The sequence below is a fragment of the Cervus canadensis genome, chromosome 31, assembly GCF_019320065.1.
Source record: "Cervus canadensis isolate Bull #8, Minnesota chromosome 31, ASM1932006v1, whole genome shotgun sequence".
Classification (NCBI taxonomy): Eukaryota; Metazoa; Chordata; class Mammalia; order Artiodactyla; family Cervidae; genus Cervus; species Cervus canadensis.
In genome coordinates, this window is record NC_057416.1 from 33,566,994 (window position 1) to 33,593,922 (window position 26,929).

The 26,929-nt window shown below is 40.4% G+C and overlaps 1 protein-coding gene across 3 annotated transcripts in view; it reads right to left on the bottom strand.

Annotated features, from left to right (window-relative positions):
- The window catches only part of ZMAT4 (zinc finger matrin-type 4), a 369,144-nt gene that overhangs the window by 150,473 nt on the left and 191,742 nt on the right, over positions 1–26,929 (bottom strand). For all 3 annotated transcript variants that reach the window (XM_043454315.1, XM_043454317.1, XM_043454316.1), the window contains exon 4: positions 14,881–15,037. In XM_043454315.1, coding sequence (XP_043310250.1) covers positions 14,881–15,037 — 157 coding nt within the window. The remainder of the gene's footprint in view (positions 1–14,880; positions 15,038–26,929) is intronic.

The window sequence follows — 26,929 nt, forward strand, 5'->3', positions numbered from 1 at the left end:
GAATAATGCAATGAATGAGATCAAAAACACTTGGAGGGAACCAAGAGTAGAATAACGGAGGCAGAAGATAGGATAAGTGAGGTAGAAGATAAAATGGTGGAAATAAATGAAGCAGAGAGGAAAAAAGAAAAAAGGATCAAAAAAGAAATGAGGACAACCTCAGGGACCTCTGGGACACTGTGAAACGCCCCAACATTCAAATCATAGGAGTTCCAGAAGAAGAAGACAAAAAGAAAGGCCATGAGAAAATACTCGAGGAGATTAATAGCTGAAAACTTCCCTAAAATGGGGAAGGAAATAGCCACTCAAGTCCAAGAAACCCAGAGAGTCCCAAACAGGATAAACCCAAGGCGAAACACCCCAAGACACATATTAATCAAACTAACAAAGATCAAACACAAAGAACAAATATTAAAAGCAGCAAGGGAAAAACAACAAATAACACACAAAGGGATTCCCATAAGGATAACAGCTGATCTATCAATAGAAACCCTCCAGGCCAGAAGGGAATGGCAGGACGTACTGAAAGTAATGAAAGAGAATAACCTACAACCTAGATTACTGTATCCAGCAAGGATCTCATTCAGATATGAAGGAGAACTCAAAAGCTTTACAGATAAGCAAAAGCTGAGAGAATTCAGCACTACCAAACCAGCTCTTCAACAAATGCTAAAGGATCTTCTCTAGACAGGAAATGCAGAAAGGTTGTATAAACGTGAACCCAAAACAACAAAGTAAATGGCAATGGAACCACACCTACCAATAATTACCTTAAATGTAAATGGGTTGAATGCCCCAACCAAAAGACAAAGATTGGCTGAATGGATACAAAAACAAGACCCCAATATATTGTGTCTACAAGGACCCACCTCAAAACAAGAAACACATACAGACTGAAAGTGAAGGGCTGGAAAAAAATATTTCATGCAAACGGAGACCAAAAGAAAGCAGGAGTCGCAATACTCATATCAGATAAAATAGACTTTCAAATAAAAGCTGTGAAAAGAGACAAAGAAGGACACTACATAATGATCAAAGGATCAATCCAAGAAGAAGATATAACAATTATAAATATATATGCACCCAACATAGGAGCACCGCAATATGTATGGCAAACACTAACGAGTATGAAAGAGGAAATTAGTAGTTACACAATAATAGTGGGAGACTTTAATACCCCACTCACAACTATGGATAGATCAACTACACAGAAAATTAACAAGGAAACACAAACTTTAAATGACACAATGGACCAGCTAGACCCAATTTGATATCTATAGGACATTTCACCCCAAAACAATCAACTTCACCTTTTTCTCAAGTGCACACGGAACCTTCTCCAGAATAGATCACATCCTGGGCCATAAATCTGGTCTTGGAAAATTCAAAAAAATTGAAATCATTCCAGTCATCTTTTCTGACCACAGTGCAGTAAGATTAGATCTAAAATACAGAAAAAAAATTGTTAAAAATTCAAACACATGGAGGCTAAATAACACACTTCTGAATAACCAACAAATCATAGAAGAAATCAAAAAAGAAATCAAAATATGTATAGAAATGGATGAAAATGAAAACACAACAACCCAAAACCTATGGGACACTGTAAAAGCAGTGCTAAGGGGAAGGTTCATAGCATTACAGGCTTACATCAAGAAACAAGAAAAAAACCAAATAAATAACCTAACTCTACACCTAAAGCAATTAGAGAATGAAGAAATGAAGAACCCCAGGGTTAGCAGAAAGGGAATAAATCTTAAAAATCAGGGCAGAAATAAATGCAAAAGAAAACTAAAGAGCCATAGCAAAAATCAACAAAGCCTAATAAGCTGGATATTTTTTGAAAAAATAAACAAAATTGACAAACCAACTTAGCAAGACTCATTAAGAAGCAAGAGAGAAGAACCAATTAACAAAATTAGAAATAGAAAATGGAGAGATCACAACAGACAACACTGAAATACAAAGGATCATAAGAGACTACTACCAGCAGCTCTATGCCAATAAAATGGACAACTTGGATGAAATGGACAAATTCTTAGAAAAGTATAACTTTCCAAAACTGAACCAGGAAAAAATAGAAGATCTTAACAGAGCCATCACAAGCAAGGAAATCGAAACTGTAATCAAAAATCTTCCAGCAAACAAAAGCCCAAGACCAGATGGCTTCACAGCTGAATTCTACCAAAAATTTAGAGAAGAGCTAACACCTATCTTACTCAAACTCTTCCAGAAAATTGCAGAAAAAGGTAAACTTCCAAACTCATTCTATGAGGCCACCATCACCCTAATTCCAAAACCAGACAAAGATGCCACAAAAAAAGAAAACTACAGGCCAATATCACTGATGAACATAGATGCAAAAATCCTTAACAAAATTCTAGCAAACAGAATCCAAGAACATATTAAAAAAAATCATACACCATGACCAAGTGGGCTTATCCCCCAGGGGAAATCTGGCAAAAGGATTCTTTTTTTTTCAATTTATTTTTCCGAAATCAATCAACGTCAATACACCACATTAAACAAATTGAAAGATAAAAAACCATATGATTATCTCAATAGATGCAGAGAAAGCTTTGACAAAATTCAACAACTCATTTATGATTAAAACTCTCAAAAAAGCAGGAATAGAAGGAACATACCTCAACATAATAAAAGCTATATATGACAAACCCACAGCAAGCATCACCCTCAATGGTGAAAAATTGAAGGCATTTCCCCTGAAATCAGGAACAAGACAAGGGTGCCCACTCTCACCACTACTATTCAACATAGTGTTGGAAGTTCTGGCCACAGCAATCAGAGCAGAAAAAGAAGTAAAGGAATCCAGATAGGAAAAGAAGAAGTAAAACTCTCACTGTTTGCAGATGACATGATCCTCTACATAGAAAACCCTAAAGACTCTACCAGAAAATTACTAGAGCTAATCAATGAATATAGTAAAGTTGCAGGATATAAAATTAACACACAGAAATCCCTTGCATTCCTATATACTAACAATGAAAAAACAGAAAGAGAAATTAAGGAAACAATACCATTCACCATTGCAACAAAAAGAATAAAATACTTAGGAGTATATCTACCTAAAGAAACAAAAGACCTATACATAGAAAACTATTAAACACTGATGAAAGAAATCAAAGAGGACACAAACAGATGGAGAAACATACCGTGTTCATGGATTGGAAGAATCAATATTGTCAAAATGGCTATTCTACCCAAAGCAATCTATAGATTCAATGCAATCCCTATCAAGCTACCAACGGTATTTTTCACAGAACTAGACAAAGAATTTCACAATTTGTATGGAAATACAAAAAACCTCGAATAGCCAAAGTAATCTTGAGAAAGAAGAATGGAACTGGAGGAATCAACCTGCCTGACTTCAGACTCTACTACAAAGCCACAGTCATCAAGACAGTATTGGTACTGGCACAAAGACAGAAATATAGATCAATGGAACAGAATAGAAAGCCCAGAGATAAATCCACGAACCTATGGACACCTTATCTTTGACAAAGGAGGCAAGGATAACAATGGAAAAAAGACAACCTCTTTAACAAGTGGTGCTGGGAAAACTGGTCAACCACTTGTAAAAGAATGAAACTAGAACACTTTCTAACACCATACACAAAAATAAACTCAAAATGGATTAAAGATCTAAATGTAAGACCAGAAACTATAAAACTCCTAGAGGAGAACATAGGCAAAACACTCTCCGACATAAATCACAGCAAGATCCTCTATGACCCACCTCCCAGAATATTGGAAATAAAAGCAAAAATAAACAAATGGGACCTAATGAAACTTAAAAGCTTTTGCACAACAAAGGAAACTATAAGCAAGGTGAAAAGACAGCCCTCAGATTGGGAGAAAATAATAGCAAATGAAGCAACAGACAAAGGATTAATCTCAAAAATATACAAGCAACTCCTGCAGCTCAATTCCAGAAAAATAATGACCCAATCAAAAAATGGGCCAAAGAACTAAACAGACATTTCTCCAAAGAAGACATACAGATGGCTAACAAACACATGAAAAGATGCTCAACATCACTCATTATCAGAGAAATGCAAATCAAAACCACAATGAGGTACCATTACACGCCAGTCAGGATGGCTGCTATCCAAAAGTCTACAAGCAATAAATGCTGGAGAGGGGTGTGGAGAAAAGGGAACCCTCTTACACTGTTGGTGGGAATGCAAACTAGTACAGCCACTATGGAAAACAGTGTGGAGATTCCTTAAAAAACTTGAAATAGAACTGCCATATGACCCAGCAATCCCACTTTTGGGCATACACACTGAGGAAACCAGATCTGAAAGAGACACGTGCACCCCAATGTTCATTGCAGCACTGTTTATAATAGCAGGACATGGAAGCAACCTAGATGCCCATCAGCAGATGAATGGATAAGGAAGCTGTGGTACATATACACCATGGAATATCACTCGGCCATTAAAAAGAATTCATTTGAATCAGTTCTAATGAGATGGATGAACCTGGAGCCCATTATACAAAGTGAAGTAAGCCAAAAAGAAAGATAAAGAACATTACAGGCATACTAACACCATATATATGGAATTTAGAAAGATGGTAACGATAACCCTATATGCAAAACGAAAAAAGAGACACAGAAATACAGAACAGACTTTTGAACTCTGTGGGAGAATGTGAGGGTGGGATGTTTCAAAAGAACAGCATGTATACTATCTATGGTGAAACAGATCACCAGCCCAGGTGGGATGCATGAGACAAGTGCTCGGGCCGGGTGCACTGGGAAGACCCAGAGGAGTCGGGTGAAGAGGGAGGTGGGAGGGGGGATCGGGATGGGGAATAAGTGTAAATCTATGGCTGATTCATATCAATGTAAGACAAAACCCACTGAAATGTTGTGAAGTAATTAGCCTCCAACTAATAAAAAAATTAAAAAAAAAAAAGAAAATGCAGTCAGAAGTCCTGGGTTCTGACTTCCTTGACCGTCCGGTGGTTAAGGAGCTGCCTTCCAATGCAGGGGACAGAGGTTTGATTCCCTAGTCCAGTAACTAAGATCACACATGTCTTGGGGCAACTATGTTTGAGCGCTGCAACTACCAAGGCTGCACCACAACTTAGATCCGACGAAGCCAAAGAAGTAAATAATTAAAAAAAAAAGAAGTCCTGAGTTCAAATTCCTATCATGTATTTCATTATGTGACACCAAGCAATCACCTTACCCCATAGAATTTCAACCTCCATCCACAAAATGGAGCTAATACTACTTTATATTTATTTTGAAGATTCAATGAAACAATGAAGGTGATATTTCTGATATAATATCTTAACAACTATCAGTTACAATCATTGATTTTTCTCATGAGGTTAGAGTCAGCCTGCTTTTCTATCGTTTACCACACTGCAGGATCTCTAAACCATAATACATTTTTATTTTGTGGTTGAGAGATGAACAGGTTTTTTGAAAGTTTCATTTTATAAATTAATATAGAGAAACTTTTATCACATAGACGTTTGATTCTTGCTATTCCTGGTAGTTGCACTCTATAAACTCTCCAAGTACACTGAATTAGCAAATATTGATCAAGCGTTCCTTGGAGGAATAGAATTAGGTTCCTGCGAGGCTGTGGCCACATTCTGACCAACTGGTCCACATAGAATCTTGTTGTACATGTGCTTCTGTTTAAAGACACCTTCTTTCACATGTATTTTGGATTCACTAGCATTTAACTCAAATCCACATTATAATGCATGCCTGAACAAAGCTTATCTAAACACACACATTTTCCCACAAGGCACATCACATCCTTCTCACACTTAGAAGCCCTAGAGCGCACTCCAGCACTGTCCTGGGGAGCCATTTTAAATGGCAATGTTTCCAACAAAAAGCACAAAAGTGCAAAATACCTGGCAGGAACTAGACTGTAAAAAAAGGCACTTGTTTGCCATGTGAGAGTTGAAATTCAGAAGACAGAGTGTGGCCGTCAGCTGAGAATATACACACAGGGCAACTCAAATGTTTTACCACTTTGCACACAAGTGCACACACGGCCCATGAAATGCCATGAGTGCTGACTTCGTGGTTACAAATAAATTTTAGTGAGTAGGTGCATTCACAGACACAAAATCTTGCAAATACTGAGGGTTGTGTGTTTGTGTATAACTATATATACATTCATTCATTTAACACTTAAGTTGTAGGGACTATAGTAAGTATTTTACATATACCTTCTCCCTTATTACAATAGTTACATAATCTCAATATCTCCATAATCTTGCCAACATGAAATTGAGGGTTGAGGACTTTAATTGCAAAAGTTCACACAGATACAACCAGAATTTAAAGCTGCATCTGATTTCAGGGCCTATATTTGTCTTATCCTTTATTCTGTGTTTCGCCAAATTTGTTTTTTTAAAATCAGACAAGTGGCCAGGCATGCCACTTCTTGTCAAATTGGAAAAGCACTGCCTTTGATCATCACATTGACATCAAATTTAAATAAGCAAGGCAAGTTAATTTGAAAAGCAAGCTACAGATATTTAAACACCTCTCATTATTCTCATTATAATGCATCCTTCCAATTTTCAGTATTGTAACAAATATTCATTAAATGCCTACTAAGTGCCAATAAGTGTTGCACGTGCAGTCGTCACACAGAGGTGATGCCAGAAGGCCTCTGAAGCATGTCAGATTGTTCTCCATCCATCTCCTAAAGTTAAGATACATACACCACTAGAGCAGCTTCAAACTCTTATGGGTCAAAAAATGAAAGAAAGGTTACAGCTAAATGTGATGCCATTACCTGTCAAGCCAGTGATTTGGGGGAATTATATAAAAAAAAGCACTCAGTACCCATTTTGGCTAAGAATGATGGATGTATTCATAAAAGCTTATGTGTGAAACAGTAACGTTCAGGGACAATGTATCAAGCAGGATGGATTAGACTCTCCTGAAATAACAAACAGCCCCAAAGGATCGCAAAAAAGCCTCTTTTCTGCTCTTGCAAAGTCTAATGCCAGTTGAATGGCCCTCTTCCATCTTGTAACCGGTCTTAAGACATCTACTCCATGAACTTCCCTGGAGGACCAGTGGTTAAGAACCCTCCTTCCAATGTAGGGGAAACAGGTTTGATTTTTGGCGGCCCACATGACCCAGGCAACCAAGCCACAACTACTGAAGCCCATGCACCCTAGTGCCCACGCTCAGCAACAAGAGAAGCGACCACAATGAGAAATCTGTGCGCCTCACCGAAAGAGCAGCCCCACCCAGCACAACCAGAGAAAATCTGCACAGAGCAACCGAGACCCACTGCAGACAAAAATAAGATGAATAAACTTTTTTAAAAAGTACATCTCCTCTCAATCATCTGAAAGTCTGGGGAAGGCAGAAGCAAAGAATGTTTGGATGAGCAAGGTCTCTGCCACAAATACAAATAACTTTTCCTGATGATTCTGAATATAATACCTAGCCCCTTGCCCATCAGAACAAGACCCAATTTCCCCCTCAGTCAGTCTCTCCCATCAGGAAGCTTCCATAAGCCTCTTATCCTTCTCCATCAGAGGGCGGACAGACTGAAAACCACAATCACAGAAAACTCACTATTTGATCACGTGGGCCATGGCCTTGTCTAACTCAATGAAACTATGAGCCATGCTGTGTAGGGCCACCCAAGACAGACAGGTCATGGTGGAGAGTTCTGACAAAACATGGTCCACTGGAGAAGAGAATGGCAAACCACTTCAGTATTCTTGCCTTGAGAACCCCATGAACAGTATGAAAAGGCAAAAAGATAGGACATTGAAAGATGAACTCCCCAGGTCGCTAGGTACCCAATATGCTACTGGAGATTCGGTGGAGAAATAACTCCAGAAAGAATGAATAGATGGAGCCAAAGCAAAAACAACACCCAGTTGTGGATGTGACTGGTGATAGAAGCAAAGTCCGATGCTGTAAAGGGCAATATTGCATAGGAATCTGGAATGTTAGGTCCATGAATCAAGGCAAATTGGAAGTGGTCAAACAGGAGGTGGCAAGAGTGAATGTGGACATTTTAGGAATCAGTGAACTAAAATGGGCTGGAATGGGTGAATTTAACTCAGATGACCATTATATCTACTACTGTGGGCAAGAATCCCTTACAAGAAATGGAGTAGCCATCAAAGTCAACAAAAGAGTCTGAAATGCAGTACTTGGATGCAATCTCAAAAATGACAGAATGATCTCTGTTCATTTTCAAGGCAAACCATTCAATACCACAGTAATCCAAGTCTATGTCCCGACCAATAATGCTGAAGAAGCTGAAGTTGAACGGTTCTATGAAGACCTAAAAGACTTCCTAGAACTAACATCCAAAAAAGAGGTCCTTTTCATTATAGGGGACTGAAATGCAAAAGTAGGAAGTCAAGAAATACCTGGAGTAACAGGCAAGCTTGGCTTTGGAATACAGAATAAAGCAGGACAAAGGTTAACAGAGTTATGCCAAGAGAATGCACTGGTCATAGCAAACACCCTCTTCCAACAACACAAGAGAAGACTCTACATATCGACATCACCAGATAGTCAATACCAAAATCAGATTGATTATATTCTTTGCAGCCAAAGATGGAGAAGCTCTATAGAGTCAGCAAAAATAAGACTGGGAGCTGACTGTGGCTCAGGCCACGAACTCCCTATTGCCAAATTCAGACTTAAATTGAAGAAAGTAGGGAAAACTACTAGACCATTCAGTTATGACCTAAATCAATCCCTTATGATTGATTATACAGTGGAAGTGAGAAATATATTCAAGGGATTAGATCTGATAGATAGACAGAGTGCTGGAAGAACTATGGACAGAGGTTCCTGACACTGTAGAGGAGGCAGGGAGCAAGACCATACCCAAGAAAAAGAAATGCAAAAAGGCAAAATGGTTGTCTGAGGAGGCCTTACAAATAGCTGTGAAAAGAAGAGAAGAGAAAGGCAAAGGAGAAAAGGAAAGATATTCCCATTTGAATGCAGAGTTCCAAAGAATAGCACAGAGAGATAAGAAAGGCTTCCTCAGTGATCAATGCAAAGAAATAGAGGAAAACCATAGAATGGGAAAGACTAGAGATATCTTCAAGATAATTGGAGATACCAAGGGAACATTTCATGCAACTATGGGCTCAATAAAGGACAGAAATGGTATGGACCTAACAGAAGCAGAAGGTATTAAGAGGTGGTAAGAATTGACAGAAGAACTATACAAAAAAGATCTTCATGACCCAGATAATCACGATGGTGTGATCACTCACTTAGAGCCAGACATCCTGGAAAGCAAAGTCAAGCGGGCCTTAGGAAACATCACTACGAACAAAACAAGTGGAGGTGATGGAATTCCAGTTGAGCTATTTCAAATCCTAAAAGATGATGTTGTCAAAGTGCTGCATTCAAGATGCCAGCAAATTTGAAAAACTCAACAGTGGCCACAGGACCAGAAAAGGTAAGTTTTCACTCCAGTCCCAAAGAAAGGCAATGCCAAAGAATGCTCAAACTACCACACAATTGCACTCATCTCACACGCTAGAAAAGTAATGCTCAAAATTCTCCAAGCCAGGCTTCAACAGTACATGAACTGTGAACTTCCAGATGTACAAGTTGGATTTAGACAAGGCAGAGGAACCAGAGATCAAATTGCCAACATCTGTTGGATCATCGAAAAAGCAAGAGAGTTCCAGTAAAACATCTATTTCTGCTTTATTGACTATGCCAAAGCCTTCAACTGTGTGGATCACAATAAACTGTGGAAAATTCTGAAGGAGATGGGAATACCAGACCACCTGACCTGCCTCCTGAAAAACCTGTATGCAGGTCAGGAAGCAACAGTTAGAACTGGACATGGAACAACAGACTGGTTCCAAATCGGTAAAAGAGTATGTCAAGACTGTATATTTTCACCCTGCTTATTTAACTTATATGCAGAGTACATCATGAGAAATGCTAGACTGGATGAAGCACAGCCTGGAATCAAGATTTCTGGGAGAAATATCAATAACCTCAGATATGCAGATGACACCACCCTTATGGCGGAAAGCGTGGAACTAAAGAGCCTCTTGAAAGTGAAAGAGGAGACTGAAAAAGTTGGCTTAAAACTCAATATTCAGAAAACTAAGATCATGGCATCTGGTCCCATCACTTCATGGCAAATAGATGAGGAAACAGTGGAAACAGTGACAGACTTTATTTGGGGGGGCTCCAAAATCACTGCAGATAGTGACCACAGCCATGAAATTAAAAGATGCTTACTCCTTGGAAGAAAAGTTACGACCAACCTAGAAAGCTTATTTAAAAGCAGAGAAATTACTTTGCCAACAAAGGTCTGTCTAGTCAAAGCTATGGTTTTTCCATTAGTCATGTATGGATGTGAGAGTTGGACCATAAAGAAAGCTGAGCACCAAAGAATTTATGCTTTTGAACCGTGGTGTTGGAGAAGACTCTTCAGAGTCCATTGGACTGCAAGGAGATCCAACTAGTCCTTCCTGGCTGGAAGGAAATCAGGAATTAGGAAACCCAAATTTCCTAAAGGAAATCAGTCCTGAATATGCATTGGAAGGAGTGATGCTGAAGCTGAAACACCAGTACTTTGGCCACTTGATGCGAAGAACTGACTTATTTGAAAAGACCCTGATGCTGGGAAAGACTGAAGGTGGGAGGAGAAGGGGACGACAGAGGATGAGATGGTTGGATGGCATCACCGACTCAATGAACATGAGTCTGAGTAAACTCCAGGAGTTGGTGATGGACAGGGGAGCCTGGCGTGCTGCAGTCCATGGGGCCACAAAGAGTGAGACATGACTGAGCGACTGAACTGATACTGATAGAGTGTGGGTGATCTCAAATCTCACTTTGATTAGTGGCAGACAGTGGGAAATAACTGTAGTTGAAAGCTTTTGTTTTATGCTTCAAAGGGACATGGTCTGGGTCTCCTTGGAGATGGACGTTTCTGGGGTAAGTTCTCTGAACAGAGGCAGGGACTGGCCCAGGAGAGTGGGGGTGCAGGAGCTGGGGAACCTGGGGTGCACGGAAAGTGCCGTCTAGGCTGACCATGTAATCGAGTGACTTAAAATGCCCTCTATCTAGGCTAACGTTATGATGGTAGAACCCCCTCAGGAAATGCCCTGCCAAGCGGTTCAACCTCTGCTTCAACAGCCCCTCATCCCCGGACACACAGTCCACCTTTAAGTGTCTCTGATTACTGAGACTTCCCTGGTGTCCAGGGGTTAAGACTCTGCACTCCCAACGCAAAGGTCCCAGGTTCAATCCCTGGTCTGGAAACTAAGACCCCACAAACTGCATGTCATGGACAGAAAATAAAAACAAATATCTCTGAATATGAGATACTTATTCAGAGCTCAGATCTAATTCCCTAATTTCTACCTCCTCGTTGGTTATATCTTTTAAATCCAAGCACACACATGCATGATGCACATTCACACGCACACACAGCAGGATTCTCTCTTTCCCATGACAGGCTTCCCAGTAATCTCTCTTCCATGCTCAAAAGCATCACTTCCTTTCCGCCCCTTCCAGTGAGAGGATTCCCATGCTCTTCACCATTCTGGCCTCTTTTCTCTGGGTCACCTCCAGAAGCTTCCCACAGTGTGGCTGTGACATGACCAGGGCAGCCTCTACCGAGCCTCCAATCTGGGCAAGACCTCTACACCAAGGTCTGCCAAGCCGTGGAGAACACGGTGAGTTTGCAGTCTCCCCTGCTCTCATCTTATAGAAAGAAAAGCATGAGCTAGAGCAGAGATTCCAAAACACACGGGGTTTTGTCCTTAGCGGCGCCTCCAAGCATTTCAGACATCCTAGTAAACACACACCCGTTTGAAAAAAACAACTCAAACGCCAGCTAATTCTGCAGTATCCTCAGCTGATGTCTGATCAAAGTGCATCTTGAGTAGGAGGAAAGGTGATGGTTCCCAGACACCAACTGCTCCCCTTCATCATACAGAATAGCTCTGAGAAGCAATGACTCATGCTTCATTCAATAATTCTCACTCAGAAGTCACCACCATTCAGGAGCCTGTTACTTATGGAAGGGAATCTCCAGGAGCCCACCTGAGGAGGGAGATTGCTTCTGAATTCAGTTGGCTGGGTTTTTAATGTTCTATGTTTTCCTTCTGTTTTCACTGTAGAAGTGATGTCCAGCCACCTTGGTGGATTAGACAGAGCAGTTCCTAGACGGGCAGAGGGCAGCCCCAGCCACAGCTTCAGGCAGCCCTGCTGGGTTCAGCTACAGGCAGTAAAGATGGATGGTAGGCTGTCCTGATGCCATTCAAGGATCTGAAGGAGCTTCACTCAGGGGTTCAGGAAGTCCATGTCCCAAGTGTTCTTTTTTGCTGCCTCTTAGTCCTTATTCTCTATTTGTAGTAACTGAATTTGTGCTAGAGACCAAGCCTCAACCTCTAACCTAGACCTGGGAGCCAGGTTCTTGCTATGTCCCTGTGTGGTTTCCAGCCCAGCGCTCAGGTCTAACAGTGCCTTCCCATGCTCTTGGGACTCCTGGTGTCTCAGATGGTAAAGAATCTGCCTGTAATGTGGGAGACCCGGGTCCAATCCCTGGGCTGGAAAGATCCCCTGGAGGAGGAAATGGCAATCCACTTCAGTATTCTTGCCTGGAGAATCCCATGGACAGAGGATCCTGGCAGGCTACAGCCCATGGAGTTGCAAAGAGTCGGACATGACTGAGCAACTAACCTTTCTGCCATGCTCTTGACAGTCTTTCCTTTCTCCAGAACCTCAGGCTACCATTTGCCTGACTCTCCTGACGCTGGTACCCTGCTTGGTCTCAGGATGATCTCGGTACCCCGAATCCCCATCACTGGAGCCCACCCTCCTCCCAGCCCTCCATCCTTGCCCTGAGCCCCGGGACACAACGCCTGCCCTCTGCTTACACGTGTACCTAACGACTCACCTCCTTCTAGGAGGACGCCTTGTTTCGTTTGCTCCCTGATGGCAGTTGGGTTGACATCAGTGTCAGCCCAGGGAACCAATGTACCTTCCCAGGCTCTTCAATTCTGTCTCAAGTTAACCCGTTCCCAGATCCTTTCTGCTCAAAACAGCTTTGGAGGAGAATGGATGAGAGGTGAAGCCGCACAAAGGGGATGCGCAGCTTCGGGACCCTAAGCTAGATGAGAAATGGGAGATGCTGGCAAAAGAAACCGGCATCTCTTTCCCAGGCCTGAATCAAGTGCTGTGAGTGCTCCCTACCCCCCAACCCACCCCTATTCCCTCCTCACCCACCCGGCAACTCGATGTCTGTCACAGTGAGGACTAGGGTAGCTCTGTGAACACCAGAAGTAACTCATTATGTAAACACTGCAGTTTCCGTATTTTAGATTGTTTTCCCTTGGAATATATAGAAGGCAACTAACAAATTACCCCCAAGTTATATTTACCAGCTTTGAGGGTAACTCAGAGAAACAAACTGGTGCTTGGTTATCTTAAGGATGTGTTGAAATTCACCAAGAACTATTTTTTGCCAGGTGGTGATTCTTCTTTACAGAAATAATAACTCCCACTTGCTAATTGATGTGATAAACGAAGACAGAGCCTCTTCTCCTCCATCACTACCTCCAAAATTAAATTTAACAGCAATACTCTGCTTAGGCAGGGAGAACAAATGGGCTTAGTTACTCATTCATGGAGAACAGGTAAAAATTTTCCAGTGGCTGTTTCTCTGAAGTGTCTATTTTAAGAGATTTGAGGGGGAGTAGGTTACAAGGTGAGTATCCAACCTTTTAGAGAGCAAAAATCAGGAGTTTCAACCAAGTGCCTGCTTATCAAATGTCAATACAGACAGTGTACCTCAATCTAGCTGAGCTTTCTCCCATTTCCATGGGCTTTGCAACCATCCTATATCTGAATGTCACAGTTACCTTTATGAAAACAATATTCTTCAGTTCAAGTAAGTAGAAAAATACAGTGAAAAGATTCCCTACTAGTCTTTAGGCAAAAGCAGATATTTTTCTTAAGAAAAACACCAGTGAGAATAAAAGCCAAGTATTGTTTTAGATTCTCTTCAATTTCCAAAATACCATTTAAAAAATAATTACACCCACGATTTATGCATGATTCATTAGGCAGGCAGCTCCAATGCACAACTCCATTGTAATTGCACTGGAAACATCGACATCATGAAATATACCCTCAACTTCTTGAGATTATCACCTATTCTAGTAACGTCTTTGCTACCATGTAAATCTTGTTCTAATTGTCTGTCTTTATTAAATGATAATGGTAGTATTGCAGTTCTATGACTGGATAGCCTTCTGAAGAAATTTTTTGTTACTTCTGAATAATTAGAAGGTCAAATGCTCTGTTACTGATATTTAAGCCTTTTATCGTGAAAGTTAATAGGCTTGAATCACAGAATCCCCAGATGATGACTGGAATGCTACATGGGGTGGGGTGGGTGGGGAGAAGGCACACCATGGTTGTCAGCAGATAAAAGTGTTTCTAAAGACAAAAAAATGGTACAGATGAATCAGTCTGCAGTAGGGAATCAATAACATACAGTACACCATCCATCACCTCTGCTGATTACAGACCAAAGTCAGAAAAGACAGCATTCCTTACATAATAGATAACCTTACATAACATATAATAAATATGATAGGCAACATCTTGCAGGATAGAAACAAAAGATGCAAACTGCTGAATCATGTATCTGAAGGGGCCAGGTTGAGAGGATCAGTACCTGGATTTAATGGCCTTACAACTGCGAGTTCCACCGGGCAACCTGCCCATCCCTTTAGGTTTGAAGGGCATCGCTCTGATCTGCAGCCGCCCCTGAAGAGGCAGCATGAGGAACCGGCCAGGCACTGGAGGTCAGGGTCTCCCCACCACCACCATTCACCTACCTGTGGTCTTTAGCGGGGTTTTCTCTCCTAGCAACAGTTTTAACCTTTTGGCATGGATTTTGCCTTGATAATGTGAGTCAGCCACCACCGCGGAGGTGAAGGACATGTTACAGAGGGTACAGCATTTGTTTTTATCCACCATATCAGCATCATTTCCCTGTGAGAGAGAGAGACAGATCGAAAGAATATTAGCAAGCCCCAAGGCTTCCAATGTCTTTGTTCCACTCCATTCTGTTGCAACAGGAAACTCACCATAGTCTTTTTCTTTTTTCTTTCTTTTTAAAGCATTACATTGAATATTATTCCATGTAGGATTTGTAGATGAAAACTTATTTTACCTACACTATGTCATGCAACTTCATTACAAAATGAGGTTTTTATACTTTGTATTGTTAATATTAACTGCTGCTACTGCTAAGTCACTTCAGTCGTGTCCAACTCTGTGCTACCCCATCCCTGAGATTCTCCAGGCAAGAACACTGGAGTGGGTTGCCATTTCCTTCTTCAATGCATAAGAGTGAAAAGTGAAAGTGAAGTCGATCAGTCATGTTTGACTCTTCGCGACCCCATGGACTGCAGCCTACCAGGCTCCTCCATCCATGGGATTTTCCAGGCAAGAGTACTGGAGTGGGGTGCCATTGCCTTCTCCTAATATTAACTATCAACAAAATAGTTAATATTCATTGAGCAAGTTAGTTAATATTGTTGAGAAGATTGAAATAGTCAATCCATATAAAAGGAGCTAATCCAATGCCTAGAAATAGTAATCAACACATATTAGATTCTCCTATTATCATTTTAATTTTGACCTGATCATTAAGGTTATCAGACTAGAACCGATTATGTGTGTGTGTGTGTGTGTGTGTGTGTGTGTGTGTTGCTTAGTCGTGTCCAACTCTTTGCAACCCCATCGACTGTAACCCACCAGGCCCCTCCATCCATGGGATTCTCCAGGAAAGAATACTGGAGTGGGTTTCCATTTTCTTCTCCAAAAGGAACTACAGAAAGAAAGAAAGTGAAGTCACTCAGTCGTGTCTACCTCTTTGCTACCCCATGGACTATAGCCTACCAGGCTCCTCCATCCACGGAATTTTCCAGGCAAGAGTACTGAAGTGGGTTGCCATTTCCTTCTCTGAGAACCAATTATATTCTTAGTTAATTATTGGCTAGTTTTGGTCCATTTTACACAGTGCTTATCTATACTTTCTCCCTGTTCATCAAACTATCTTCTCATTTGACACAATTTCAGTCAATGGCTTTACATTCTATACCATTGAAAACTTTGTGGTCATCACTCAGATGAGCTCAGGAATTTTTCCTTATAAATAGATCTCTGCACTGTCACTTCACAGCTCATCATTTTTCAAAAGGCATCTTAAAGCTGATGCAATAGTTGCTCGATTAAGCACAAGTTTACTAGTTTACTTTCTGCTTCTTGTTTCTTTTTTTTTTTACCATAAGTAAATTCTCAGCCTTAGAAAAAAGTAGCCTCTTCCTTTTTCTTGAAATGTCTGTTTTGTCCTTGCTCTGCAATCTATTGTTTTTTTCTACATGTAAACATCACCAAAACTTTCTCAGTGACCAACTTCAACCTCTATTTAATAGGGACCACTACTGCCAGGCACTGGGAACACAGCGCAAATGGGTGAATATGAGCTACCTGCAGAAAAACAAGGGCCACAGTGGGTGAGAACACATTGGATCTGGTACCAGGAGGAAAAGGTTCTCTCATTGCATCTGCATTAGGCATCAAAGTAAGCAAAATATCAGAGTTCACAGGGCCTGAATTATTTAGCAGAAATTATCATTTGGCATTCAGCTCTGCTTTGACACACTTTAGCCTCACCAGGATACGTGGCCCCATGTTCAAGATTTAAAAAAAAAAAAAAAAGATTTCTTTAAGGAATCCAATATTTATCATAATGAACTTGAGTCTATCATAAAGCTATGGTGACCATGCTGGCTGAATTTTCCAGGAGAGTTTGCGTCATTTTCCTTTTCTTCAAGACAGGTGATTCATTAACTGCTGCACAAAATACTTAAATCCAGCTTGATTTTTATTCCTCTGTAACACTTCATGAAAATGAATAATGATTTGGAAAAAAATAAATCCTTTGTCAGACCATGTGACCTGGCGATTGTGCCCACAGGTCATCAATTACCTATATTCTGCAAGGGGAAGATTAATCCACGGGCTCCCCTCCTGCCTAGTTAGAAATTGAAGGTAAAGAGGACTCTCAGATAAGGAGTTAATCTATTCCTTAATGGAATGGTAGGCTCAAAGCATCTCTTTGTTAAAAGAGCAGCCATGGGTGAGTATCTGGCCTCACAAAAGCCCCTTCTCCTATTCCTGGCAGACCCCAAAGAATGCAATTTAAAATGGCATGGGGACAAGGATGAGGGTGGGGGTGGGACAGAGAAAGGGAATTCTGTATTTTTCTGCACAACAAAAAGATGTCCAGAGTGATGGAGAGCATTGCCTTGCCAATTTTGTGGCAGTTAGGAAACTAACACTTTCCTTCTTAAGGCATCTGTTGGTAATAGCACTGATAATTTGCACTCAGTCTTGGGAGGAGTGAGTGAGTGTGTGTTTGTGTGTGTGTGTGTGTGTGTGTTCCAGGAGGCTGGCGTGCAGTTCAGGGGTGGGGGAAGGGAGAGACTCCATAAAGGTCTCGGAGATTTGGAATCCCACCTAGAGCCATTTATTAGCTTGACCTTGCGAGCATACTCAGTCACGTACAACTCTTTGCGACCCCATGGACTGTAGCCCACCAGGCTCCTCTGTCCATGAGATTTCCCAGGCAAGAATACTGGAGTGGGTTGCCATGTCCTTCTCTAGGGGATCTTCTGAACACAGAGACTGAATCCGCATCTCCTGCGTCTCCTGCATTAGCAAGCAGATTCTTTACCACAGAGCCACCTGGGAATGGTAACAAGTATTAAATCTTAGCATCTACCCAAGACCCTTATCACATTTTATAAGTGAGATTTAAGGAAATGTACTGCTAGAGGTTAGGATGGGGAGTCAGTGAAAAGAGATGGATTCTATGGAAAGAGGATGGGCCTCCCAAAAGGGGTCTCTCCTAGCAAGGCACCAACCTCAGGACATCTGGTTAGGTACTGAGGCTGGACCCACCAAGTGTATCCCCGCTGAGTGCTTCAAGCTGAGGTGCTTTGAGTTTCCTCATCGGTAAAAATTCAAAGCGGGACTTCCCTAGAGGTCCAGTGGTTAGTACTCCATGCTTCCACTGTAGGGGGCGTGGGTTTGATTTCTGGTCAGGGAACTAAGATTCTGCATATCCTAAGGAGCGGCCAAAAAAAATTTTAATTTTTAAAAAATTAAAAATTAAAAAAAAAAAGCTTTTAAAAACATAAAGAAGTCATAGACACTTGTACCCCTTTATGTGGTCTGCTCTGGAGCTGACTGAACCAGGCAAGAAAGGGGAGACTTGGTTTCCTGGTGTCTGTCTCTCCAACCAGGCCCAGGACATGCCCCAGACCCACGACGGGGCAGAGCCCAGAAGACCAGGAAGCACACATCAGGGAGTGGCTGAAGGCGCTGCGCCCGGTGAGTGAGTAGTGGGCAGTTTGGGAGGACAGAGAGCCCTAACTGACACCTTCCCACTCTGTGTCAGGGAATATTGGTCGGATGTTTAAAGGGACAAAAGGGGAAGGTTGTCAAGGTGACAGCAGTCGCTTGGATTGCCCATTTTCACCTACGTGTGCATAATATGGGCTAAAGCATCTCATTTTTCTTCATATAAAGCACGAGATCATAAGACAACGCTTAACTCACAATCTACACCTATTTAGAATCTGTGCATCGCTTTTGCCACTTCTAGCAAAATCAATCACCAGCTGGACCTGGACACAGGAGCTAGACCCTGTCTCCCTGGAGCTCTATGGTGGAGACATCTCCACAGAAAGGGGCTGCCATCACTGTATGAAGCGTATTCAGAACTAGTTTCCAAGGCAAAGAACAGCCCTTAAACTGGATAATGACTAGTGGGTTTATGGTATTCATTCATTCAACACATTTTTAAGGACCCCCTAAATATGTGCGATGCTGTGCTGGAAGAATAAAACTCTACTCTCTGTTATTAAAGAGGTTGAGACCAGGGGGATTGGAGAATGCAGGCATAAAATGAAAGGAAAACATTATAATCAAAGAAATACAGTCTCCTGTTGGAACCAGGCTCTCCCAATTGTAAGGTTAAAAGACCAGTCCTGTAAATGAGCCTATTTGTGTGGATTTTCATCTTCAAGCCTTCTGTTGCCTGGTGCGTCCTTCTTCATCACTGCTTATCTAATCTGGTCTATCCAAAACCTTTTTCACGGCTCAATTTAACCATCACTTTCTTGAGATGAAGCTTCTTCTGTCTCCCATCCTGAAGAAGTTGACAGTGGCCTTAGGGTCTTCTGTGTGTCCTGTATATGCCTCTTTTATAACAGAATGCTGAATTCTGACATGTATTTTTTTTTTTTCATATTTCTTCCCCTCAAGAGGAACAAGGAAATAGTTAAGGTCAAGGGAATGTGTTCATTAACACTGGGGCCTCAGCTCCTAGCACAATGCTTGCCACACAGTAGGACCTGCAGGTGTATTGAATGAACACAGGAGTTGAGGGTTGGTTTGTGGGTTTAGGAAATTGCATGCCATAAAAAGACAGAAGAGGAAGACAGGTAACACATGGAGGCCTATGGTCAGCCCAAACCTATTCAAACTAACAGGAAGCTGCCTGGAAAGAGAAGCAGGGTTTTCAACAATTTGTAAACTAACTTGAGGGTTCAAGTAGGGGAACATTTTCCCAAAAGGTATGGTCATTTCATCATCGTCCTAATATACATTCTTAGATTTCTGCTCTGCTGTATCAATCTCATGAGATTCTTCGATTTCTGCTCAATCTCCATGAAGGTTGACAAACTGATGTCAGAGATCGCATTTAAAGTTTCTGACTTAACAAATTGAGAATGGCTTTAAGCTACCAAGTAAATGAAGGGGAAATCTAAGATTTTCTTTATAAAATATGGGTTTCAATCTGGAGGCAAAAACTCAGTTGGACTTTTTCAATGCAGTGTCCACATGACTGGAAAAAAAAAAAAAAGCTTGTGGAGCATCATAAGACTGCTTAGTCAAAGCATTTCGCAATGTTAGGAAGTTTTCTGAAGAATTCCAACCACATGAAAAACCCTGACTGACTCAGCCAAAAATCTAGTTTTGAAATTCCATTTTATTTTATCATAAGCTTCTTTTTCTTTCACTCCATTCAAATAACTGTCTTCATTCTTCTTTAGGTAAATGTAAACAGCCTAAGAGAAAGACTTTTATTTCAGAATGTCAAGAGTGAGGAATCCTGTGTCATTATTCCCCAGCAAAACAGCTGTAAGTGGTGAAAGTTATTTGTTTAAAAAATTATTCAAAGTCTTTGAAAATTATCCTAAAAGTAAAGACCACATTAAAATATTTTTTCAGGAAAACATACTGAATCTCACTAAGAACAGTGAGAGTGCTATGGAGCTTCAGAGACAACCCTTGCCCTCCCTCCGGGCCCCCCAGCTCAGCATGATGGCAGCTCCATTCTGCCACATGTGGTCAAGAAATTAGGGCTCCCTTTCCCATCAGCTCCCAGTTAGGAGGTATCAGGAAGAGCAGGCCACTAACGTGAACAGCATCCCCTTCAGCTCCAAGATGCAGAAACTGAATTCCCAGCAAAGCAACCCAGAAATCAGGGACTCTCTCCCTTCACTCTTACTCGTCGGACAGACGCTCCATCCCCTGCACAGCTGGCCAAGAATACTGGAACCGTGATCGGATGTGCCCCAGTTTGCTTGTAGGACAAAGGTTCTGTGCCTGGGAAATAAGCTAAGAAGACCAGAGGCGGCCACCTCTGCCCAGGTAATGAAGCAGGGCAGTCACTCTGAGAAAAGCAGTGGCTCAGAGATTTTTCCACGAGAACAGAGGGGAAACGAGGTATTGTAAGAACAGAGAGCTGCTAAGCTCTCCCCAGAGGAACAGACCGTGTTTGAAATAGAGTGTGGGAAGGTTTAAGCATAAGGATGCTCTCAGGAGCAATGGTGGTTTTGGTGGTAAGCAATTAAGAGAAAGCCGATGGTGCCATCAGAGCAACAAGCTAGTTTATCAGAGAGAACCAAAGAAAGAGACAGCAAAGGTGAGCCTTCTCATCGTCAGAACGAACTGCAAAGACTTGCCTTAAAAACTAATGATACAAAAGGGACTAAATTTAATCAGATTGGCATTTATATCTTAGAGTATTGGTAGAAACAACAGAGCAATCATCCAGCAACAAGCAGAGCCTAAGAGCTAGGTATGATTCCGGCAAAGGGAGACAGCTTAACAGGAGATCAGGGAAAGAGACAGTCCACTGGAGTCCTGCAAAATCCACCGTCAGGCCACAATGACTGTGCACTCTCCTAAGGATGTTCCTCTAAGGAATCTGCGACTACATAGAGTTGGGGAAAGGGATATAATTAAAACAATCTAGTAAAGACACTGGACAAATAAATAAGCAATCTACAACAAAAACAAGTTCAAGAGCGGGGAGAATCAGTTTCCAACATTGCTACATTACCTAAAATATCCAGTTTTCAACAACAATAAAAATTACAAAGTAGGCTAAACAAAAAACAAACAGAAAAATGTAACACATATACAAGGGAAAAAAAACAACAAAAAGATGGTCCAGATATTAGGTTTATCTGGCAAAGACTTCAAAGCAACACCAAAGATTCCAATTACTGATGTGTTCAGAGAATTAAAGGGAATCATGTTTAAATAATGGAATGTATGATGCCAATATGCTGTAAAACAGAGAATATCACTAAAGAAATAGAAATAATGAAAAAGCAAAATGGATATTCTGGAGTTAAAAAGTACAGTGACTGAAATTAAAACTTCATTAGAGAGACTCATCAGTAGTTTTGAGCTTGCCTAAGAAAGAATCACTGGTCTTGAAGACAGAAAAAAAAAATAGAGATTATGCAATTCAGAAAAGAAAGGAAAACAATAATGGAAAAAAAAAAATTGAAGACAGTCTCAGAGATGTAGAACACCATTAATCACAACAACATATGCACTATATTATAACACCAGAAGGAGAACAGAAAGAGAATGGGGCAGGGAAACATATTAAACAAATATTGACTGAAAACTCCCCAAATTTGAAGAAAAATATTCACATACACTTCCAAGAAGTTGAACAAAACTCGAGTAGGATGAGCAGAAAATGATCTGCATCACAACACATCATAGTACAAAAACACCCAAAGCCAAAAACAGACAGAAATTTTTGAAGCAGCAAAGGAACGCAGCTCCCCACGTACAAGGCAACCACAATAAGATAAACTGTTGATTTGTCATCAGAAACAATGAAGGTCAGAAGACAGTGTGATGACATACTCAGAAGGCTGAAAGAAAAAAATCTACTGACCAAGAATCTGATGTCCAGCAAAACACCCTTTCAAAATTTAAGGTGAAATAAAGTCATCCAGAGATTTTTTTTTTTTAACCGAATTTGTTACTAGCAGATTCACACTACAGGAGAATACTAAACAAAGTTCTACCTGAAAGCAAAAGACATGAGACAATAATTTGAATTTCACAAAAAGAAACAATGATCAAAGAGAACCAGGAGAGGTAAGTATATAATTATAAGCGACAACATAAATGCGTGTGTCTCCTTTTTTTCTCCTCGCAGATTAAAAAAATCTATAGTCATATGTATCTATTTATATAGCCGGGTCAATAATACATAGAACTATAATGTAGAGGATAATAATAGCACAAAGGAGGTAGGTGGGACCAAATCTATATTATAAGGTTGCAACTCAAGTCCACAGGAGTTAATGGTAAGAACCATAGAGAATAAATAAGGTTATTACAGCAAACACTAAAATACATACTGTCTTCCTTAAGTTTCTAGCTTCCTTATAAAATTACATAAAATAGCTATTATAACAGTGCATCATTGGATTTATGACATGCCTAGGTAGAATACATATAATAATAACAGCATGAAAAATAGGGAGAAGACAGCTACACAGGAGTAATGTTTCTATATCCAGTTAAAATTAAGTCAGTATAAATCAAGAAAGTTCTGATAAGTTAGGATGTATATGTAAACCCTAGAACAATCGCTAAACAAACAATTCAAAATAATATGGTGAAAAATCACTTAAGGAATTAGAGTGGTATAATACAAAATACTCTCTTAATGCAAAGGGCCTCTTGTACTGTAGGCAGATTCTTGACTATCTGAGCCACCAGGGAAGCCCAGTACAAAATATTCTACTAATGCAAAAGAAGCTGATATAAGAGAAATAAGAGAAGAAAAGGACATAATTCATGCAGAAAATAAAAACTAAAATGGTAGACATAAACCCAACTATTTAGCAACAATGTGAAAGCATTGCCGCCACCCAGGCATTCAGTCGCATCTGACTCTGTGACTCATTGGACTTTAGCCCACCAAGCTCCTCTGTCCATGGAATTTTCCAGGCAAAAACACTAGAGAGGGGCACCAGTTTCCACTCCAGGGCATCTTCCTGACCCAGGGATCGAACCCACGTCTCTTGCATTGGCAAGAGGGTTCTTTACCACTGTGCCACCTGGGGAGCAGCGTGAAAGTTTTGTCTAACCAAAATAGAGAGGATAAGACTGATATAGAAAATTTGACAGATCAATATGTTGTCTGGAGGACACACACTTTGGATTCAATGATACAAACGAATGAAACTAAAACGATGAAAAGATATATCCGGCAAACAGCATCCTTAAGGAAGCTGCAGCGACTCTTAGAGAAAGACATAAGCAGTGTGCTCCTTGACATCATTATGAGAAATATCTTTTTGGATATGTATTGTCAGGTAAGGAAAACAAATATACACAAGTGGGACTTTGTCACACAAAATACTTCTGCATAGAAAAGGAAACCATCAAGAAAACAAAAGACAACCTACCGAATAGAAGATATTTGCAAATCAAAGAGGTTAATATCCAAAATATATAAAGAACTCATACAACTCAGAATAGAAATTTGGTTAAATAATGAGCACAGGAGTTGAAGAGACATTTTCTCCCCAAAGAAGACAAACGGATGGACAACAAACATGTGAAAATTTGCTGAACATCTCTAGTCATCAGGGAAATAACAAATCAAAACCACAAGGAGCTAAAACCTCACACCTGTCAGAATGGCTACTTTCAAAAAGACAATAAATAACAAGTGTCAGCTAGAAAGTAGAGGAAAGGGGGCCTTGTGCACCACTGTTGGGAGTGTAAAGCAGTGGAGTGGGGTGTAAAGCCTGTGAAAGAGTGTACCGAGGTTCCTCAAAAATTAAAAACAAAACTACTATATGATCCAGCAATCCCATTTCTGGGCTTCCAAAGAAAACAAAAGCAGTAATTTGAAATGATATTTGCAGCCCTATGTTCAATGCAGGATTATTTACAAGAGCCAAGATATGGGAGCAACCAAAGTGTGCCTTAACAAATGAATGGACATTAGTCATAAAGAGGAATGATATTTTGCCCTCTGTGACAACATGGATAGACCTAGAAGGTATGCTATATGAAATCAGTCAGACAGGGAAAAATAAATACTGTACTATTTCACTTACAGGTGGAATCTAAAAAACAAGACAAATGAACAAACATAACAAAAGAGAAACAAAGTCAAAAAAGTACAAACAGGCGGTTGCCAGAGAAAAGGCAGGTAGACGGATGGGTGAATTAGGTGATGGAAATTAAGAGGTACACACTTCCAGTTACAAAATAAATGGGTCATGGGATGAAATGTATGGTGAGGAATAAAATTAACAATAATGTGATATTGCATGCTGACAAAGGAGATCAAAATGTACAAACTTCCAGTGATAAGATAAATAAGTTCTATGGATATAACGTATCATAACAAGATTTATTAGCACTAGTATATGATATATATGAAAGCTCTTATAAGAGAAAATCCTAAGAGTTTTATCATAGCAAAAGTATTTTTTCTAGTTTAATTTTATATCTGTATGAGACAATGGATGTACACCTGAATTATTGTGGCAATTCAAGATGTATGTAAGTATGTAACTTAAATCATTATGTCGTATACCTTAAACTAATACAGTGCTATATGTCAGTAACACCATATTAAAATAAGTAGAGTTAAGTAAAGGGTCTCAATAGACATTTCTATGAAGAAATGGCCAATAAAAACATCAAAAAGTGCTTGAAATTACTATCAGGAAAAGGCAAATAAACCACAATGAGATACCACTTCATAACCACTAGAATCAGTTCAGTTCAGTCAGTCAGTCGTGTTTGACTCTTTGCGACCCCATGGACTGCAGAATGGTTAGAATAAAAAAGATGGATGATAAAAGGCATTAGCAAAGATGGGGAGAACTAGGAACCCCCGTCCACCTCTGGTGAGAATGTAGAATGGCACCAGCAACATGGGAATGCCACCTGAGAGTTCCTTAAAAGGTGAAACATGCAGTTACCAGATGATCCAGCAATCCCAATGCCAAATGCAATCTTCCTTGTTCACAGGTGTGTGCAGGTATCCCCCACGTTTAGGAAGCTTGTTTTTACGAAAGACCTCCATTAGCACCTGCTTCACTAAATGAAAGAAATCCCAAGGGGATTTTGACTTTTAAGGCAGAAATTTGAAAAGTGAAAATAGCATTCAGCTTTCTTTTTGCATTGGGCTGTTATAAAGGCAGCATGCACCCCGCAGCAGCCCCTTCGCCAGGAATTACACAGCATCTCGGCATCAAGCCGCCATAGCTCGGAACTACCTCTGAGATTCTGTGCTTTCACTCAATCTATTTTGTGCCTCTAATAGCAAGATGTGTCCTATGGTAACCGTTTCTTTGCTTTATGCCATTCCAGCATATGAAAGATTTCATAGGAACACTCTACTTCCAGACAGTCAGGAGAACCTGCATTTGCAATCTTACCTACTTGCAAATATTTATTTGTAAGCCCCAAATTCGAACTTGTGGTGTTTTGGTGGTAATTCATGGGCACGTACAGAGTGTCAAAAAATTTGTCACCTGCCACACATGTTCTCAGCTGAGATTTAACAAGGCAACACTGCCTTCTTGCCTCTAACGCTGTAAACAAGTGTTCTTTTCATGGCCCATTGTTTCAAAGTCTTTTTTTTTTTGTATTTTGTGCTTTTTGTTGATGATTTCATTGCTTCAAATGATCCCCAAGGGTAATGCTGAAGGGCTGGATAGTGTTCTCAAGCACAGGATGGCTGGGAGTGCCTTACAGAGAAAATACATGTGTTAGATCAGCTTCATTCAGGCATGAGTCATAGTGATGTTTCCTGTGTGAATTTGGGGTTAATCCATCAACAATCCTGTACATCCAGAATCAGGAAGAAAAAATTCACTGATCCATATGTGAGATCACTCCAGAAAGTGGTAAATTAATATCTGTACTGCATGATGAGGCTGTGGAAAGGCTGGAAAAGTGACTAAATGTGTGGATTCGTAAGATAATAGCCGATGGAAAAAATACAATGGACTGCATTATCGTAAGGCTAAAATTCAGTGAAATGTACCATCTTATCTAGAGTCAGGAAAACATTTAAACATTTCTTAGCTCATTTTATTATAAAAAGAATTACATATAATCAATTATTTGTAAGAAATGTATATTAAATAAGGCACATTTAAAGAGAAACACATAAAATGAGGTTACCTATTGATGGACTGATCAAAATCTTGGGACCAACGGCTTGCAGGAACTTAACCCTGTACTTCCCCTGGAAGCAATGAACCAGAATTGCTACCTCAGAGCTGATGACTTTACAGAAAGTAACTATCAACACATGAAAAATGGGAATTGAACATATATTTCATTCAAGAGAAATAAAAATATATGTCCACATGAAAATGTGTACATAAAAATTCATAACAGTATATACTTCGTAACAGCCCAGATGTGGAAATAATCCACAGGCCTATCACCTGAAGAACAGGTAAATAAAGTGTGCCATAATCCATACAATGGCCCATTATCAGCAAG